At 36.1% G+C, this 19,156-nt stretch overlaps 2 protein-coding genes across 2 annotated transcripts; both read right to left on the bottom strand.

The window, feature by feature from the left end:
• Positions 1-533: 533 nt before the first annotated feature.
• Positions 534-4,592, bottom strand: LOC134277348 (cilia- and flagella-associated protein 300-like). Its single transcript, XM_062759688.1, has 7 exons — positions 4,451-4,592; positions 3,972-4,053; positions 3,346-3,415; positions 2,876-3,042; positions 2,111-2,283; positions 1,150-1,216; positions 534-928 (listed from the first exon to the last, which is right to left on the bottom strand). Exons 1-7 carry the CDS (start codon positions 4,549-4,551, stop codon positions 800-802), a joined length of 789 nt encoding a protein of 262 aa, XP_062615672.1. The 5' UTR covers positions 4,552-4,592; the 3' UTR covers positions 534-799.
• Positions 4,593-8,871: 4,279 nt separating this feature from the next.
• Positions 8,872-13,026, bottom strand: LOC134277349 (uncharacterized). Its single transcript, XM_062759689.1, has 4 exons — positions 12,985-13,026; positions 12,286-12,393; positions 9,760-9,867; positions 8,872-9,498 (listed from the first exon to the last, which is right to left on the bottom strand). Exons 1-4 carry the CDS (start codon positions 13,024-13,026, stop codon positions 9,055-9,057), a joined length of 702 nt encoding a protein of 233 aa, XP_062615673.1. The 3' UTR covers positions 8,872-9,054.
• Between the last annotated feature and the right edge of the window lie 6,130 nt (positions 13,027-19,156).

Raw genomic sequence — 19,156 nt, forward strand, 5'->3', positions numbered from 1 at the left:
GGAGAATCTAGAGGCCCGGGTTTGAATTCCATTCTAGTTTGCAATCGTTTGCTGCATTTTCCTCCTCTCCCTTTACACCAGAAAGGGAAGTTTTCGCAGATTGAAATATCACACTTGTTTTGCTGGGCATATTTTTATTTTATTTGTCTGAAATGTCCAATCATATAGATCTATTGTAAAATAATTTATAATATCTTTTGTTAAATTTCTCCTCTTCAGGAATTCATGGAAGTCGTTATGTGACTACTCATGGGATATCTTTGAACTGTAACACAGACTTAGACTGGTATAAACATATTGTTCCCTGTGGAATTGAAGACAAAGGTGTCACATCCATCACTGAAGAACTTGGATCAGAGGTCAAAGTTCAAGATGTTTTATGGCCATTTTTGGAGAGCTTTAAGAGACAGTTTAATTGTGATCTCTCATTTGAATATCTCTCAAAACAAGATCTTTCACTCATAGAAGAAAGTGAAAAGAAATGTAAACAAATGATTTTAGAATCAGCAATAAGAATGAAGAACTGGGTATGATTAAAGTTTTAAAGCTTGAATTTAATAAATTATTTATCAACCATCAATACTTGTTGACATTTTTAATAGGCAGATCATCAGTCTATCTTAATAAATAGAAGCTTAGATTGCAGGTTCTTAATCTGAGGAAGAAACATCACCAAACTAAGTTCTTGTCCAATAATTTGGACAAAGAGCATAGTTATTTCCCTTGACACAATGAACATGGAGAGATTCTCATTGCTTTGAATGGTCATCACATTTGACGTGTTTTGTTAATCAATATATCACTCAAATTCACTAGCACCAAAGTTGTGATATAGAACTGCTGCTGTTCTTTTTATTGGGTCGACCACAAGATATGAAAATGTGTTTTCATGGTCCACTTTTGCAGGATAAAACATTTCTTCACCATCCTAAAAGGAGATTAAAGATAAATCTGAGGCATGTTTCACTAATGTATTCAGAGTAAATCTGGAAATTAAACACCATTCTAATATTTATATATTAATCACAGTAAAACCCGTTTAAAAATTCTAAAATTGTTTTTAAAAAATTACTTATTATCCTGAACAAAAGTAAATTCAGATACGGAATATGAATTTTAATTTTTATCATAACATCTCTAACTACTCACTTTTGCAGTAATCTTGAACACACAGGAGACAATACTGAGCTCTTTAGTATCTGGATTCTTTTGAACACTTTGAATAGAAAATTTAATATAAATTATTATTGTTTATGAACTTTTATGCACCTGCAGTAGAATATCAGCATGCTTTAAAAGTGAAGTTTGAATTTAAATGTGAATTAGGAAATTAACAAGATATAATTTATAATTAGGACAATCTGATTAAAACCAGATCTTTGTTATGCTAATCCCCATCTGTATTTGTCCTGTGTAGGTTGTCTGTCTTAAACTTTTGAACATTTTCAGTTTTTTCTCTTGAACCACACAGGCCTCTGAATTTCTAATCAATAAGCCGTTATATGATTGATCAGAGTAATATATATATACCTCCTCTATATATAAAAACCTTATATATAGAGGGGGTATATATATCACTCTGATCAATCATATAATGGCTTATTGATAGAAATTCAGAGGCCTGTGGAACCACTATGCCAATTTCCACAAATTTTGGCATCTATATGTAGCAACAATAGATGAAGCCCCAAATCTCTTTAATTTTATTGAACCAGCAACTCTGGGGCCTGGGGCAACACCAGCATATCATAGCATAACAAAGATCTGATTTTATCAGATGGGAGTAAAGAAATATTCAATACATAAAATATTGCACTCTTCTTAGTATAAACTAGCTTTTGCAATGAAACTTAAGGTAAAATAATCTTTCTAACTTTAAAAAAAAAGACCATATTTGTATTGAGACCAAGAGGGATTAAAGTAAATGCCATAACTTTAGATAAATACCAGTTAAACTAAAGGTCAAATAATACTACATATAAGGTCAAAGTTCAAACTTGTACACTGATAATTTTTTTTCTTTCATTCATTGGTGGACAAAAATCCCTTTATGTACCTTGATATTTACAAATTTACTCAATGGTGGTGGTGGTGGTGGGTGGGGGGATACCTGATTAAATCCTTGTAGATCTGTTTGGTGACATCTAAGTACGGTTGTATTTCATCTTCAAACTGATTAAATCTTCCACCAAGGCAGAGATGGAAAAATATTCGGAATAAAAATTCATCCCTCTCTGAATCACTGTACAGACAATAGTTATCAGAATCATCAATTAACAGCATCTAAAATAAAATGTGTATGTTATTTAACATTATAATAAAGAGCCAATCAAAAAGGCTAAAAACATAATTTGTATTAAAGTCAGTATTTAGTTCTACTGTATGTCATCATCTTGCTGTCATTCTATTAAGACATAAATTTAAAGATGAATACAGTGCACATATTTAAACTACCTACATTGCAATTGTACTTTATTTTTCTAGGAACAAATCTAAAAATCTTGAATTAATAAATGCTTCAAAAAAAGACTTGAAGCTATAAATAATTTGCAAAATATTATCCATGTATAATCAATATGCATTGGCAGTATTTTGAGACAGAGTTTGAGAATGCATTCAACCACACTGTGAAATCACAAATTTTTGTGGAGGTTTAATTTTTGTTTTTTTTTCAATGTATAAAGAGATCCATGAATTCATGTCCACCACAAAATGTAAACTACATGTATGTTACATTTCTCAAGAATTCTTCAACCACGAAATCAAATTCCCATGAACCATGAGTTTTTCCTCAAAACACAAAAACTGACCCCACTAAATATGCGATTTTACAGTATTTGTTTTTGTTTTAAATTAATAAACATTTTAGATTTACTTTTCTTAGTTCATCTGAGATCTGGAATTCTCCACAGAACTCATCAAAACATTTGCTGATGTGTCCTGACTCCCTCACTACACCTTTGTCTGTGAGTCTGTCAAAGAGAGTCATGGACAGGACAGAGCATGGTACAACCTCAGCCGTCACACTTGTAGCCGGAATTCCTAAGAGAAATTTAAGAAATTGTTTTATATAATCATAACTCCTATTGTAGCAAAACATTTCGACTTACTAAATGAATATACATTGAATATCAGTTGTTGAAAATTACAAATTAATATTCTTCTGTACTTGAGAAGATTTGAGATTTTCTTTTAAATTTTTTGGTAAAGCTTTGACCCCCATTTTGTTGTCTGTTGTTCTGACTTCCAAAATATCCAATTTAAAAAAAAACAACAAGCTTTTATATTTGGTAGCTTATTGATTATGTTTTGTTATTCCGCCAGAGAAATTTGAAATGTATTTACCAACAACTGTCCACTTGTCCCCAGATATCATGCGTAAATTGGAAATTACTTTTGGATCCTTCATGAAGTCCTAAAAAAATATATTTCATTGTAACTATAAGTACATGTCTGCATGCATCAGTATAAACATATCTTTAGCTGTTTATTTGAAACTCTTAAAATTTTCAAAAATTATTCAAAGCATTTACTTAGTATAAATGCAATATCATGCTGTCAGAAAGAGTAAAGGTGGTTTTAATTTGCATTTAAATTTGAAAGAAGTGTTGAAGAGTTAGTTAGAAATTATCCCATAGAGTTGCAATGTATCAAAATGAAGCAGAATCTGCTAAGCCAATTACTGTAAACCAACTCTTATTCGTGACGAATTTATTTTGCGATTTACTGGGGAAGATTAGTTCGGGAAGATTAATTTTTTCAAGATCAAGCCTTTTCTTGATCTGTTTTTGATAGAAACAGAGACTTTAATGACCTGTTTGAAGTGAGAAATATTTGTGATGAAGAGGCTCTCGCGAACCTCGCAAAAATTTCTCACACATGAATAAAAGTTGGTTTACAGTAAATAAAAAGTATAATTGTCTATAACTGTTTACTAAAACATTATTATGATATCAATATCATTTCATTACCTTTACAAAGTCATCCTTTTGATAAGATTGAAATGGTTGGTCAAAACTGAACATCTGTGCACAAATCCTTCCTTTCATTGACCTACAAAAGATTCTAGCTCAGTAAGCTCATAGTAAGCTGCAGATCTGTTGCTTTCTGCTTAGCTGCAATAATGTAGCCCTCTCCGATTTTTTTATCTGATGTTTTCTGGAGAGGCTCCCCCCCCCCCCCCCCCCCAAAAAAAAAGGGGGGAGAGAGGGTTACATTATTGCAGCTACTTTCTGCTGAAAAAATAATTCGGAGAGATAAACTAGAGAAATTTTTGTCTATTCTAATTTTTTCAACCAGAGAGTTACAGTTCTACAGCTAGCTCATAGTTAATGTAAAAATTCCATTAATGCAGATATGCAATGCGCCATCAGGATGGAACGCACCGGTCAGACGACCGAGTAGCATCACACATAGCGTCTCTAGCAACGTGGAACAAAGCTTTACTTACCATTTCATCAATAATTCCTTATTCTCCTTGCTTTCAAGAGAAGGGAATTTTCTTCCATCTAAATACTGAAACGTAAATTTTGGTTCATTATCTCCAGACATATTAATTTTTGAAATATTTTCTCGTTTTGGCGTGTCTAAAACATGTAAATCAATTTAATGCTTGAAAGTTGTCGTAGTCTCAATAGCGTTTGAAGATTTTTGCCAACGCGTACCTTAAATGTTTCGATATCACTTCATTGGAAAGAAAATTTAACCTTCTCTTCATTACTTTCTAGTTTTTTAGCTCTACTGGTCAGAGACCAGAAGAGCTTATGCGAAAGTAATGCGTCCGTCGTCCGTCCGTCTGTCTGTCTGTCTGTCTGTCCGTCTGTAAACAATTTTTCAAAATGCTACTCCTCCTACAGTTTTGGTCTGATTTCAAGATAACTTGGCACACAAGTAGACTACACTAAGATATATAATTCTGTGTATCGGTTTTTGATTTCGATGAACGGTGTTGCCGTTGTTACTAAAAATAGAAGTTTTTGTGAAAATCATTCAAAATGCTACTCCTCCTAAGTTTTGGTCTGATGTAAATATAACTTGGCACACAAGTAGACTACACTAAGATACATAATTCTGTGTATCGGTTTTTGATTTCGATGAACGGTGTTGCAGTTGTTACTAAAAAAAGAATTTTTTGTGAAAAACATTCAAAATGCTACTCCTCCTACAGTTCTGGTCTGATTTCAATATAACTTTGCACACAAGTAGACTACATAATTTCTGTATATAGGTTTTTGTTTCAATGAACGGTGTTGTTGTTGTTACTTAAAAAAGAAATTTCTTTGAAATACCATTAAAATGCTACTCCTCCTACAGTTTTGGTCATATTTCAATATAACTTGGTACACAAGTAGACTACACTAAGATACATAATTCTGTGTATCGGTTTTTGTAATTATTCTATTTATTGCTTTTGTAAAGTTTTATATCCCAACTGCTACTTTTCTCTTTCTTTATTATAAGTACAAACCAGTAGAGCTTCAGTCTCGACAGAGACTTCTGGTTTTAAGTTAAACTGTATGTTTATGAAATTATACAAAATCACATTTAAAAACTTACTCATTTCAAGAAATGTTCATTTTTTATTACATTTTTAAAGGACATAGGTATGAAACTGATGTGCAATCTAAGACTGCTCTTGAAAAGTTTGACTTCAAATATTCATTTTCAAATGTTTTAAAATATGGAGTATGTTGCTCATTTAATGCTTTGATCAGGAGAACCGTATACACTGTAAAAATAGTCAAAAAGTTAATGTTTATCTAATCAGATATGAATACTTAAAAAAAATCAAAGGAACTTAAAATGAATAAAATTGGATTAATAAAAAAATAGCAAAACGTATGACTTTTCAACACTTTATGCAACAGATCCCGGTTTAAATTCAAGTCCATGCTTTCGACATCATAGAAAGCTTTTTCTTTTAAAAAATTGAACTTGTAAATTTACTTATTTTGTCGACGCATATGCAAATCATTTTGTACATACACGTTTATAAAAGACCCTAAAGTTGGTATTAAACGATGTTTGAGTTTTTCATCGACAATATATGTGTAGTTTTTGCAGTTAAGGTCATCAACAATCTGTTGGAATTCCCATGGGTACTTACTGCGCCCCGTTATTCACAGGAGATATTTTTGTTTTAGTATATTCATATTTTTATGATTTAAAAAAAAATCTACGTTATGACAATTAAGTTTTTGCTGTGGCATTCAATACACTATTTAAATATGGTGACGAAGTTTTATTAATTTACAATAATATATTCATTTTCATTTATAGGATGATTTCATTTATATCCCTTTTAACTAAAATAGACACCACAAAGTCTAACACATTTGTTTCATATCTGAATACTTTACTATGGAAAAGTTACTAGTATTTGTTACCTGACGACAGAACTTGGTGATAATCGGGATGACTTCAACTTTTCTATCAACAATTTCACTTATTTATGCAACAATATACCATTAAAACCTGCTCTTGGAATTATGTCTACCAGTCGATTCGATTTTCTATATATGAAAAATTTCTTAAAGGGTACAAGCTATTGACAAACAAATTGATGAAACAAAGGTATCAAAAGTTTTGTTTAAAAAGTCGACATTTCGCAAATTCTAAGGTCGATACCACGAACTTGCATCAAATCCAGCCTATCGTTATGTTTGCCCGATCATAACACGTGTACCGACAGGAGATGCTTACTTCCCCGTGATACCTGATCCCAACTCTGTTTTTAGAGTTCCATGTTTGCTCTGCTCCCAATCTGTATTGCTTCCATAGACGTTTGAGCTTAAATACTGTATTATTCGTCATATCTTCGTAGTTCATCTTATGTGTACATGCGGATACATGTAGCTGAGGGTTCTCAAGGTGACGGAAGTCATTTTGAATTAATTTTTAATTAACCATAACCAGGTACTTTTAGATTACATCTGGTAATCATCATCGACTTAGTAAAATAGGAGTGCATCTTTGTTTGCTATATTTAACTTAAGGTTTAATTTTTCGGGAACCAGTGAGCAATTGACAACATACGAAAGCCTATTAGGATCAATCTAAAGAAAAAAAAATTAAAAGGCGTTATAACGCCTTTCAAAAAGGCGTAATAACGCGAAAAAAGGCGTTATAACGCCTTATGAAAAGGCGTTATTACGCCTTTCTGTTCCAAAAGGCGTTATTACGCCTTTCCAATCAAAAAGGCGTTATTACGCCTTTGTAAAAGGCATTATAACGCCTTTCGAAAAGGCGTAATAACGCCTTTTGGAAAGGCGTAATAACGCCTTTCGAAAAGGCGTAATAACGAGTTTTGGAAAGGCGTAATAACGAGTTTTGGAAAGGCGTAATAACGCCTTTTGAAAAGGCATAATAACGAGTTTTGGAAAGGCGTAATTACGAGTTTTGGAAAGGCGTAATAATGCCTTTTAGAAAGGCGTAATAACGAGTTTTGGAAAGGCGTAATAACGCCTTTTGGAAAGGCGTAATAACGAGTTTTGGAAAGGCGTTATAATGCCTTTTAGAAAGGCGTAATAACGCCTTTTTGATTGGAAAGGCGTAATAACGCCTTTTGGAAAGGCGTGATAACGAGTTTTGGAAAGGCGTAATAACGCCTTTTGGAAAGGCGTAATAACGAGTTTTGGAAAGGCGTTATAATGCCTTTTAGAAGGGCGTAATAACGCCTTTTTGATTGGAAAGGCGTAATAACGCCTTTTGGAACAGAAAGGCGTAATAACGTCTTTTCATAAGGCGTTATAACGCCTTTTTTCGCATTATTACGCCTTTTTGAAAGGCGTTATCACGCCTTTTATTTTTTTTTTCTTTAGATTGATCCTAATAGGCTTTCGTAACAACAAACTCATTGAGAAGGAATCATTTGTACATGTCAGGTATAATCGCAGTAAAATTTATTATTTAAAAAAAAAGTCGTTCGAAGAAATGAATTCTGCAAAAGTTATGCCAGATGTTTGTTTTCCCTCGATCAGGCAACCAGATTCACACCGGTTGCTGCTTTAGGTCTTTTTATGAGTCTTTTTCATGTCTTCATTCAAGGCCACTTCTTTTGACGCCAATAAGACCATGTACAGTAGAGTCAAATTTCGTACATATACCGACCATTGAAGTGAAATATTACGTAGTATACCCTAAAAGGTTTTCAAAGAACAACTATGGCACACATTGTTACTTAGATGTTGAAACTGCCGTGTTAAAATTTTGAACTTATATACTCACTATATAAGACACAGGAAAGCACCATCGTGTAGTGTAACTGGAATTTTGTACTAGCGAGGCCAAGAGACCAAAAATTTGGTTTATGTCGTCCATGGAAGTTGGAATATTTATTTCTTATTCACTAATTTTCCTGGAATGGACAAATCGCACAATCAACAGATAGGACAGCTTCCTCGGAGTACATGAACCAGTCCTAACTCAAGGAATATATGACTAAAACTTAATTAAGTCTATTATAAAACCTCTTTTCCGTCAATGTTTCATCGCATAAGTAGTTTTACAAGAAATAAATGAAAATGAACACTATTTTTCATGACATATTTAAGGAATAATTGTCTTTCTTTTTCGATTTCATGACGTGATCAATCGATTGGCTAAATTTATCACGCAAGCCAATCGATTGATCATCGTCATAAAATTGAAAAATCTGACAGTTATATATTTACATGCTTTGATTCCGCCAATCCACGTGCTCCAAGCCCTGCTTCTGTCTAGCTGTTTGTCCCGCCCTGCACGTTTTTTTTTTTTTTGGAACCGTGCCCATTCATTTATTGCAAAGTAAAGTACATTTAAAATTTGTAATTTTATCTCGGACAAAGACATTGGAAATGTAAATATATATATGAATTCAGAACGTATGGTTAATTTATTTGAAAAGAAATAATCATAAATATACGATAACAATGCAACTTCGAAAACTCATGAAAGGCGCTAAAAAGAAAATAAATTGCGCCTGATTTATGGATCTCTCCTCTCTTACATCTAACTTAGTTTCTAAGGTGTCCCAAGCTGCATAGGAACAAAAACAACGACTTCATCTTCTTTGCTTTATTTTCGGGATTGTCCGTGAACACGGCGTTTCAGCTGAGGAATGGCTTGCTGAAAAGGTCTGGGAACCACAAATTGTCCAGCGTCATGTCTCGCAGGAAATGGACGAACATGTTGCTCATGCGCAACCGGTCCTTGTTGGAAACCACTGAATTCCGGCCTTTTTGTGGGAAATCTAATTTCTTCATGCTCTTCATGTCCCTGGAACTCAGGTCTTTTGGTGGGGATCCTGAATGGCTTTGGAACTCTAGGTTCTCCGCTGTCGTAATATATTTTCCGAGGTACGGGAGCACCTTGTGGAGATGGTGACTGGTCGATGTGGTGGTCGATGTCTGTAGGTTTAACTTCGTATATTTTACTTGTTCTGCAGAGCTTGCCAACAATTGGACCAACTCGGTTAATGAACTGACTGAGTAAGTCCTCATTCCTCATTATTTTGGGGGTCTGATTAAAAGAAAATACGACATTTCAGCAAAGATATGCAAATATTTGGGACTATAATGCAAATATTTGGGACTATAACTCAAAATTTAAAAATAAAAATACTAACTAGAGACTTATTCGTTATAATTTTTAACAATACCCGTTTTATCGGGATAATTATATCGTTATAACGAGTAAGTATTTTTGTCATCATTTAGCTATCCGACTTTTATCCCTGCTTTAAGCATTATAAAAAGAATCGTCAAAAAATACGAGACTTACCACAGCCGACATGACGGCAATTTTACTGTCCTGGTCCAGCCGCCATTCCGGATCGTAGTCTGTGATGTAACAGGACCGGAAGTCTACATCTCGAATGACTGTTATTCCCTGAAAATAGGATAAAATCGAAGTATTAGTTTAAAAAGTCATCAAATCGCTTAATGCTTAAAAGGGGACGGCTTTCAAAATGGTGTACAATACCAATAGCATACATAATTAGGAAACATTAAAGCATGAAATTCGTAACTCTTAAAATAACTCATAAATCAGAGAAAATATAGAGTAAAGGACCGTCATTGAGACAAAAGTCAAAACTTAATTTAATGACCTAAGGGGTCAAGGTCATAAATTATTTTACATCATCGATTGATCATGAATGTTAAAAGTCTAGAAGAATAAAAGTCCTGACATGCCTCTAGATCTGCTTAAGATATACAGCAACATTTCTTTTCTGACTAGTAAGTTAAATTTAAAGTAATATATGTACAACACGTGATCAGTCGATTTTGCCGATAAACGAATTATTATATGTGTTGATAGAGATGCAGATTAAGGTTAATAAACTTTCTGCTCACTCATATAAAATGTTGCTCGAATCTTAATGATTTTCCAAAAGAAATGTATTTCATAAGTAAAATACAAACAATTATAGCATGGCTTGCGAGGCAAAATTTAAGAGAGAGAGAGAGAGAGAGAGAGAGAGAGAGAGAGAGAGAGAGAGAGAGAGAGAGAGAGAGAGAGAGGAGAGAGAGAGAGGGGGGGGGGGGGGGGGGGGGGGGGGGGGGGGGGGGGGGGGGGGGGGGGGGGGGGGGGGGGGGGGGGGGGGGGGGGGGGGGGGGGGGGGGGGGGGAGAGAGAGAGAGAGAGAGAGAGAGAGGGGGGGGGGGGGGGAGAGAGAGAGAGAGAGAGAGAGAGAGAGAGAGAGAGAGAGAGAGAGAGAGAGAGAGAGAGAGAGAGAGAGAGAGAGAGAGAGAGAGAGAGAGAGAGAGAGAGAGAGAGAGAGAGAGAGAGAGAGAGAGAGAGAGAGAGAGAGAGAGAGAGAGAGAGAGAGAGAGAGAGAGAGAGAGAGAGAGAGAGAGAGAGAGAGAGAGAGAGAGAGAGAGAGAGAGAGAGAGAGAGAGAGAGAGAGAGAGAGAGAGAGAGAGAGAGAGAGACAAAAAGGACACTTCAAATTGGAAAATCTATATGGAATAATAGACATTTATGCCACTAAGAGTTATCTCTCTTATCAGAGTATCAATGACCCTTAATTGCCCCCGAGTAAAAAGATGATTATAAGTCACATATCTGTAAATATATATTATGTGTTTGAATTAATACTGAGTTTAAGATGCTTATGAATTAAGGTATTAAGTCCAGCCTATTATAACAGATAAAAACTTATTATAAATAGTTTCCCTTACTCATTTTAGAGTGTATATCTCAGTCCGAAAAGGTAAACATAAAAATAGAATGAACTCTGAAACCAAAATCAAAATTAAGCACTATCATTTAAGATTAATTTACCGTAAATGAATCCTTGTTAATATTTTAATTATATGCATTTTATTACAACTTTTAATTCAATTTCACTCTAGCTGGAGACCGATAAATTGTTCTCCTTATAAACCTTTATTTATTTTTAATCTGGAAGCGGTCAGAATGACCTCTAAGCATCATCAAAGTAGGTGAGATATGCGAAATATTCTATCAGTAGGTACAATAGAATTCAGCTGTAAGCGGACGGTTGTCTTGGAATCTGTTTATCATATGGAACAAATAATCCCGTATCCAGGAACTCTTTCTTACTCCTCAGAATGGATTGTCATATATGAGCTTCATGGGTTATCAGTTTGGTTTCCGACAATTGTAATTAAGTACGGTTTGATGAAATTATGTCATTAGAATAGTGCCGCTCCCAAAAATTTCTACCGGTCTTGTTACGCAATAAATATTCACGATCGGTGCACCAATCATCTTCATCTTTGGTCAAGAATTTTCTGTACGCTAAAGGTTTCAAAAAGCTTTAAAATACATGCATTTGAATCTCTAAACGCCGTTTTTGCCCAGGTGCGTATTTCAGGTCGATTGTTATGTTCATTGTCATAAAAAACTGCAGTATACTAAAAATTCCTAGAGAAGCGAAAGCGACGTTACTACCTGTCTAGGGGGGGGGGGGGGGTGTTACAATCATTAAGTAGTTAACTTTTCTTTAGTCTTTGATATAATGAGAAAGGGGGTGCCTCTGCAGTTCTTACGAAAACCAATACTTTGGCAATGTTTTCAACCTTGCAAAAGCTTGTCTTGTGTTTTTAAAATTCACTGTTTAATCCGATACATTTGTATATGAATTCCGCATCATTTTTTGCAACTTCATCTCTGAATGAGGGAAAATATTTTCAGTAAATTTTAAAGAAAACTTTGCACAAATCCAATAATTCTTACAAGAAATTTGTTACTAAAAGTATAATGCGTACTCCAAGTGGATTACGCGACACTGTCCGTTTTTATATTATCCTTTTATTAATACAGTATATAATACACCTACATTATCTCTGTCGTTGTAATGTAAATCTGTATTCCTCTCAATAGCATCAAAGACAGACTGGGGCTCTGATGAAATGGGAAACGGTCTGAAATACCGGCCCTCACAATACTGAAATAAAAAAAAAAAAAAAAAAAAAGATAAATTCATTACTAACATTATATACATTCTTCAAAAATAAAAAACGTAATTTGTATTTTGAAAAAAGGAGAAAAAATATCCAAACACGGTCCAATTATTGAAGAAAATAATTTAATCGAATTTTTGATGACCAAAATCTCGTGCAATTTTGTAAAAGTCTCTAAAACACTGCAACTGGCCGAATTAATAATACTGGGAATTATTTCGAATAATTTGCCAAATAAAGGAGAATTATTGACAATTTTAATCCCCAATATCTCCCATGTCTGACTCCTCACTTCCTAAATTTAAGTTTTGCTTTGAATTAATATTAAATATAAAATATTGACCACTTTAGCTTTTAATGTTACTAGTTACTTTTTGAAGCTATTTTTTTCCTGTCAAGGACTAGGAAACGTCAATTTTGTCCAAATCAAAATAAGAAAATTTAGTAGCAAAAGTCGGGGAACTTTTTGAGATTATTATTTCTTTCTTCAATTTCTTCTATTAGGTTAGATTCATAAATTTTGTATTAATATATTTAACAGAAAAATTACACCACTTTGTTCACTTAAATCTTACCAATAAAGCTCCGACAAATGTCACAATGTACAAGAAATCCATTGTCTTGCTTCAACTTATTTGAAATTTTTGCTTAGTTCTACTTTGCTAGTTTATTTATAATCCCTAACCTTTTGTTCCATCCAATCGCGATTCAGGGTTTGTCTTGGGGGGGTGATAACAATACCCTAAGTGTTTGTTAAGCCTTGAATTCATAAAGCCAAAATAAACATACACGTGATTAAGAGGGAGTACTCAGTTATTCACTGTAGACTTCTAAATTAAGAAATTGTTAATTGCTTTTTATTTAGAAGCTAAAGATTAATTGGTACGGACTTGGCTAGTGATTTGTATACAACTGACTGGTCTTCTGTAATAAGAAAATGATTTGCGATTCCGGGTATAAAAGAGTAGAGTCAAACTGCATTAAACAGTTTAAAACAACCTCAAAGTCTGGAATTGATAGGAACAGATTTATGTCCTTGTATCAACCACTAAATAAAAAACAACGTCGGTCCTGGTATTAATGAAAAACCCTCGCAATAATACAAGTCTCATAAATTTTAGGAAACGATTCGCTTTAACCATACCTTACCACAGAGGTTACAATGATATTGGTATCGGTTGAAGAGATAAATGGTATAGGAGATAGAGTTTGAAAGATTTCACAATTTGTTGCCAGATCATTCGACTATCAGCAGGAGCCATTTTCTCGTATCACTGAAAACAAAAAGCTTTTCTAGACCCCCGAGAGATTTATCACTGACCCTAACGATACTTGACAGTCATTATTTTGTCAATATCTGAAATGACCCGCCTCCTTTCAATCGTCCTATCATCTCCCGGGTTGTTTACTGTATTTGTCACCCCTCCATTCAACTCAGCACCTCCCAGTAATAAACTCAATAAACAAGCTATATTTAAAATTGTATGAATCACCAATAAACACCCGGGGTACTAGTATATACTAACACCAAAATAAAAATTGATTCAGATTTCAAGTTGAATTGCCGTACCCAGTTTTTCTTGTAAGACTTAAACATTGGTCTACGCGTCTCTCTTGTTCTCTGTGAACAAAAAAGAAAACACTATAGCAGTACAAATGCACGTCATGTTTGTGTGCTCCTGTATGACAGCTTAGCAACATATAGAGTAGGTTACTCTTTCTAAAATGCAAGTCAAACTCCAAGTCAAGAAATCAAAACTGTTAGAACCCGAGGAAACAACACATCTCGAGGAATATACCTCTGAAATGCGAAAGCCCTATCATTAACCGTTGAATCAAAATTAATGATGCCCAGAGATGGGTCTTATGAAATATGAAAGCCAAAGGACCAATCCTTCGAATAAAGGTTATGGCTAAGATTATATAGTTTTTCAGGAAGGTCAAACTTTAAGATCAAAGTTGTTGGTATCCAAAGGAAAGTCTTGTTACAAGGAATACATACGTGAAGTATTATAGTCCCAGCACCAACTGTTCAAAACTTATCAGTTTGCCCAATATTAAAGTTTTTCAGAAGTAGGTCAGACTTCAAGGTCAAGGTGTCAAAATTGTTGATATCTTAAAGGAAGGTCTTATTACAAGGAATACTCAGTACACATGTGAAGTAAAGCCTTAGCACCAACTGTTGAAAATGTATGACCGGGACAGAAGTGAGGCAAAATTTTACAAAACTGGATCAAAGTTCAAGGTCAAGGTAAAAAAGTCAAATATGATGGTACCCAAAGAAAATCTTGTCCCAAGGATCGTACACATAAAGTATGATAAGTATGAAAGCCCAAGCGCCAACTTTTCAAAAGTTATGGCCGATGTTAAAGCTTTGAAATAGCAGGTCAATCTCCATGGATAGTCAAAGGGTAAAAATTTACAGTAATAGGTCAAACTTAAAGGTCAAAGTCAAAATTATTGGTATCCAAAAGAAAGGTCTTAACACAAAAGAATACACATGTGAAGTTTGAAAGCCCTAGCACTAACTGTGAAAAAGGTATAACCAAGGTAAAAGTTTGGTAAAAAATTTGCAACACTGGGTCAAATTCAAGGCCAAGGTCAAATAGTAGAATATGACGCTACCCAAAGAAAGATTTTGCTCCAAGGAATACATGTACTTATATGAAGTATGAAAGACCAAATTCCAAGGCCAAAGTCAAAATTAAAGTCAAAATTGATGGTACCCAAAGAAAGATCTTGTCCCATGTAATGTACATATGTGAAGTATGAAAGCCCCAGCACCATATTTTCAAAAGTTATGACCGATGTTAACGTTTTTGAATATCGTAGTAGTAGGTCAAACTCCATGCAAAGTCAAAGGAACAAAGTTGTTGGTATCCAAACAAAGGTCTTGTCACAAGGGATGCACATGTGAAGAAGGAAATCCCTACTGTAGGACCAACTGTTAAAAGGTTTGGCCAAGGTTAAAGTTTGGTAAAATTTTACAAAACTTGGTCAAACGCCAAGGTCAAGATCAAAAGGTCAAATATGATAGTACCCAAAGAAAGATCTTGTCCCAAGGAATACACACGTGAAATATAAATGCCATATATCCAACCAATCAAAAGTTATGAGCAAGGTTGGTTTTTTTAATAGAAAGAAAAAAGCCTTTTCTCGACCTCATGAGTCATAAGTAATGCAAATTGGGACCAGGCTGAAGCTAGCAGCCAATAACAGCAGCCACTAAGCCCGTAGAAGCTAGCAGCCAATAAGGAAATTCTCATCAAAGAACTGAGAGTACTGAGAGGCAGTACTGTTTTTAATACTTTATTTTAGACAAATAAGGGTTAATGATTGGATAATTAATGCGAAAATTAATTATATAATAAATCAGACACTCGGAGGCAGTAAGGCTCACCTGAAAAAAAAGTTCTTTTTTGAAACTGAAAAAATAGAAATAAATTAACCAATCATCTTAGTCCACTTCATCAAACAAGCACTAAGACAGTCATGTTTAACTACTTCAAGAAGAATGCCTTTTCAACTCTTTCAGGGACCTCAAGAATATGACAGGGCCAATAAGCTAACCTGAAAATTGGTTACTCTATCGATTGTAAACTGAAAAATTACACAAGTGTAAACTGCGTTGAAGTATGTTTCGAACATTATAATCCGGGCAACTTTAAGGGTCTATAAGACTATTAATAACCGTTATCAGTAATAAGTGGTGATGGTGCCACCAAGTGGTTCCAAGAGCATTTTTAATATAAGACGCAGGTATTATACCCATGATTTATAAAGTGCCCACCATATCGTAACTAGGGCAAGGTAGAAGGGCCCTAGGACTTTTGTTTCCTGCTATAAGAACGGGTTTGTAGTGGTACCACCAGGTGGTGCCAAGTGCGTAGAGTATATTTCAAGCAATCAATTGTCATCAATTATTGGCCACTTGAACAAACTATCACTGGGGATGGATTAAGGGCCTTAGGAAGTATCCCTTGTCAACCTTTCAAAGGGTCCTAGGGACCACAAAGGGCTAGTAGGCAAACCTGGACGTTGGCTTTTACATTATATCCCGAAAAAAAACCCATTAGAGAACAGCTATTCTTGGAAGTGTCAACCAATGATTATTGGGGCAAGGTAGAGGGCTTTTACGGATATCATTTCCCACTTTCAAAATGGGGCTGTAGTGGTACCACCAAGTGGTGCCAAGTGGCTGGGGCATATTTCAAGCATTCATTTGCCATGTATTATTGTGCACCTGGACAAACTATCACTAGAATGGGTTCAGGATCTTAGGGGGGATATCCTTTGACAGAGTTCTGTAGAGTCCCAGGGTCTGGAAAGGGCCAGCAAGCTTACCTGAACTTTGCTGTTTTTTTTATAATTGCATATTGAAAACAGAAAAAAGTCATATATTATACCCCTTATCTTTCAAGTGTTCACCAAATGATTATTGGGGCAAGGTAGAGGGGTCCTAGGGCTATCATTTCCCACCTTCAAAATGGGGCTGTAGTGGCACCACTTGGTGGTGCCAAGTGGCTGGGGCATATTTCAAGCATTCATTTGTCCTCCATTTCTGGGAACCTGAACCATCTTTCACTGGGGATGGGTTAAGGGTCTTAGGGGGTATCCCCTGACAAAGTTTCAAAAAGTCCCAGGGGCTGGGTAGGGTCGGTTAGCTAACCTGATCTTTGATATTTTTCATCATTGTATATTGTGAAACGGGAAAAGGTCAGCTATTATACGCCTTATCTTTGAAGTGTTCACCAAATGATTATTGGGACAAGGTAGAGCGGTCCGAGGGCTATCATTTCCCACCTTCAAAATGGGGCTGTAGTGGCACCACTTGGTGGTGCCAAGTGCGTGGGGCATATTTCAAGCATTCATTTGTCCCCCATTTCTGGGAACCTGAACCATCTTTCACTGGGGATGGGTTAAGGGTCTTTGGGGGTATCTCCTGTCAAAGTTTCAAAGGGTCCCAGGGGCTGGGAAAGGCCGGTCAGCTAACCTGAACTTTGATGTTTTTTCATCATTGTATATTGTGAAACGGGAAAAGGTCAGCTATTATACGCCTTATCTTTGAAGTGTTCACCAAATGATTATTGGGACAAGGTAGAGCGGTCCGAGGGCTATCATTTCCCACCTTCAAAATGGGGCTGTAGTGGCACCACTTGGTGGTGCCAAGTGCGTGGGGCATATTTCAAGCATTCATTTGTCCCCCATTTCTGGGAACCTGAACCATCTTTCACTGGGGATGGGTTAAGGGTCTTTGGGGGTATCTCCTGTCAAAGTTTCAAAGGGTCCCAGGGGCTGGGAAAGGCCGGTCAGCTAACCTGAACTTTGATGTTTTTTCATCATTGCATATTGTGAAACGGGAAAAGGTCAGCTATTATACGCCTTATCTTTGAAGTGTTCACCAAATGATTATTGGGACAAGGTAGAGGGGTCCTAGGGCTATCATTTCCCACCTTCAAAATGGGGCTGTAGTGGCACCACTTGGTGTTGCCAAGTGGCTGGGGCATATTTCAAGCATTCATTTGTCCTCCATTTCTGGGAACCTGAACCATCTTTCACTGGGGATGGGTAAAGGGTCTTAGGGGGTATCCCCTGACAAAGTTTCAAAAAGTCCCAGGGGCTGGGTAGGGTCGGTTAGCTAACCTGATCTTTGATATTTTTCATCATTGTATATTGTGAAACGGGAATAGGTCAGCTATTATACGCCTAATCTTTGAAGTGTTCACCAAATGATTACCGGGGCTAGGTAGAGGGGCCCTAGGACTATCATTTCCCACCTTCAAAATGGGGCTGTAGTGACACCACTTGGTGGTGTCAAGCGGCTGGGGCATATTTCAAGCATTCATTTGTCCTCCATTTCTGGGAACCTGAACCATCTTTCACTGGGGATGGGTTAAGGGTCTTAGGGGGTATCCCCTGACAAAGTTTCAAAAAGTCCCAGGGGCTGGGTAGGGTCGGTTAGCTAACCTGAACTTTGAAGTTTTTCTTCATTGTATATTGTAAAACGGGAATAGGTCAGCTATTATACGCCTTATCTTTGAAGTGTTCACCAAATGATTATTGGGGCAAGGTAGAGGGGCCTTAGGACTACCATTTCCCACCTTCAAAATGGGGCTGTAGTGGCACCACCAAGTGTTGCCAAGTGCGTGGGGCATATTTCAAGCATTCATTTGTCCTCCATTTCTGGGAACCTGAACCATCTTTCACTGGGGATGGGTTAAGGGTCTTAGGGGGTATCCCCTGTCAAAGTTTGAAAGGGTCCCAGGGGCTGGGAAAGGCCGGTCAGCTAACCTGAACTTTGATGTTTTTTCATCATTGCATATTGTGAAACGGGAAAAGGTCAGCTATTATACGCCTTATCTTTGAAGTGTTCACCAAATGATTATTGGGACAAGGTAGAGGGGTCCTAGGGCTATCATTTCCCACCTTCAAAATGGGGCTGTAGTGGCACCACCAAGTGGTGCCAAGTGCGTGGGGCATATTTCAAGCATTCATTTGTCCCCCATTTCTGGGAACCTGAACCATCTTTCACTGGGGATGGGTTAAGGGTCTTAGGGGGTATCTCCTGTCAAAGTTTCAAAGGGTCCCAGGGGTTGGGAAAGGTCGGTCAGCTAACCTGAACTTTGATGTTTTTTCATCATTGCATATTGTGAAACGGGAAAAGGTCAGCTATCATACGCCTTATCTTTGAAGTGTTCACCAAATGATTATTTGGGACAAGGTAGAGGGGCCTTAGGGCTATCATTT

This window comes from Saccostrea cucullata, unplaced genomic scaffold (assembly GCF_032062105.1).
Source record: "Saccostrea cucullata isolate Sc308-1 unplaced genomic scaffold, CSIRO_AGI_Scuc_v1 ctg6591, whole genome shotgun sequence".
Taxonomy (NCBI): domain Eukaryota; kingdom Metazoa; phylum Mollusca; class Bivalvia; order Ostreida; family Ostreidae; genus Saccostrea; species Saccostrea cuccullata.

What these genes read in the sequence shown, in the direction of transcription:
- LOC134277348 (XM_062759688.1), bottom strand. Translation starts at nt 4,551, where the DNA reads ATGTCTGGAGATAATGAACCAAAATTTACGTTTCAGTATTTAGATGGA. An exon ending in AAGGAATTATTGATGAAATG is followed by an intron (nt 4,054 to 4,450) that starts GTAAGTAAAGCT and finishes AATCTTTTGTAG; the next exon opens with GTCAATGAAAGGAAGGATTT. An exon ending in TCTCAGATGAACTAAGAAAA is followed by an intron (nt 2,284 to 2,875) that starts GTAAATCTAAAA and finishes ATTTTATTTTAG; the next exon opens with ATGCTGTTAATTGATGATTC.
- LOC134277349 (XM_062759689.1), bottom strand. Translation starts at nt 13,026, where the DNA reads ATGGATTTCTTGTACATTGTGACATTTGTCGGAGCTTTATTG. An exon ending in CATTTGTCGGAGCTTTATTG is followed by an intron (nt 12,394 to 12,984) that starts GTAAGATTTAAG and finishes TTTTTATTTCAG; the next exon opens with TATTGTGAGGGCCGGTATTT. An exon ending in ATTACAACGACAGAGATAAT is followed by an intron (nt 9,868 to 12,285) that starts GTAGGTGTATTA and finishes TCCTATTTTCAG; the next exon opens with GGAATAACAGTCATTCGAGA.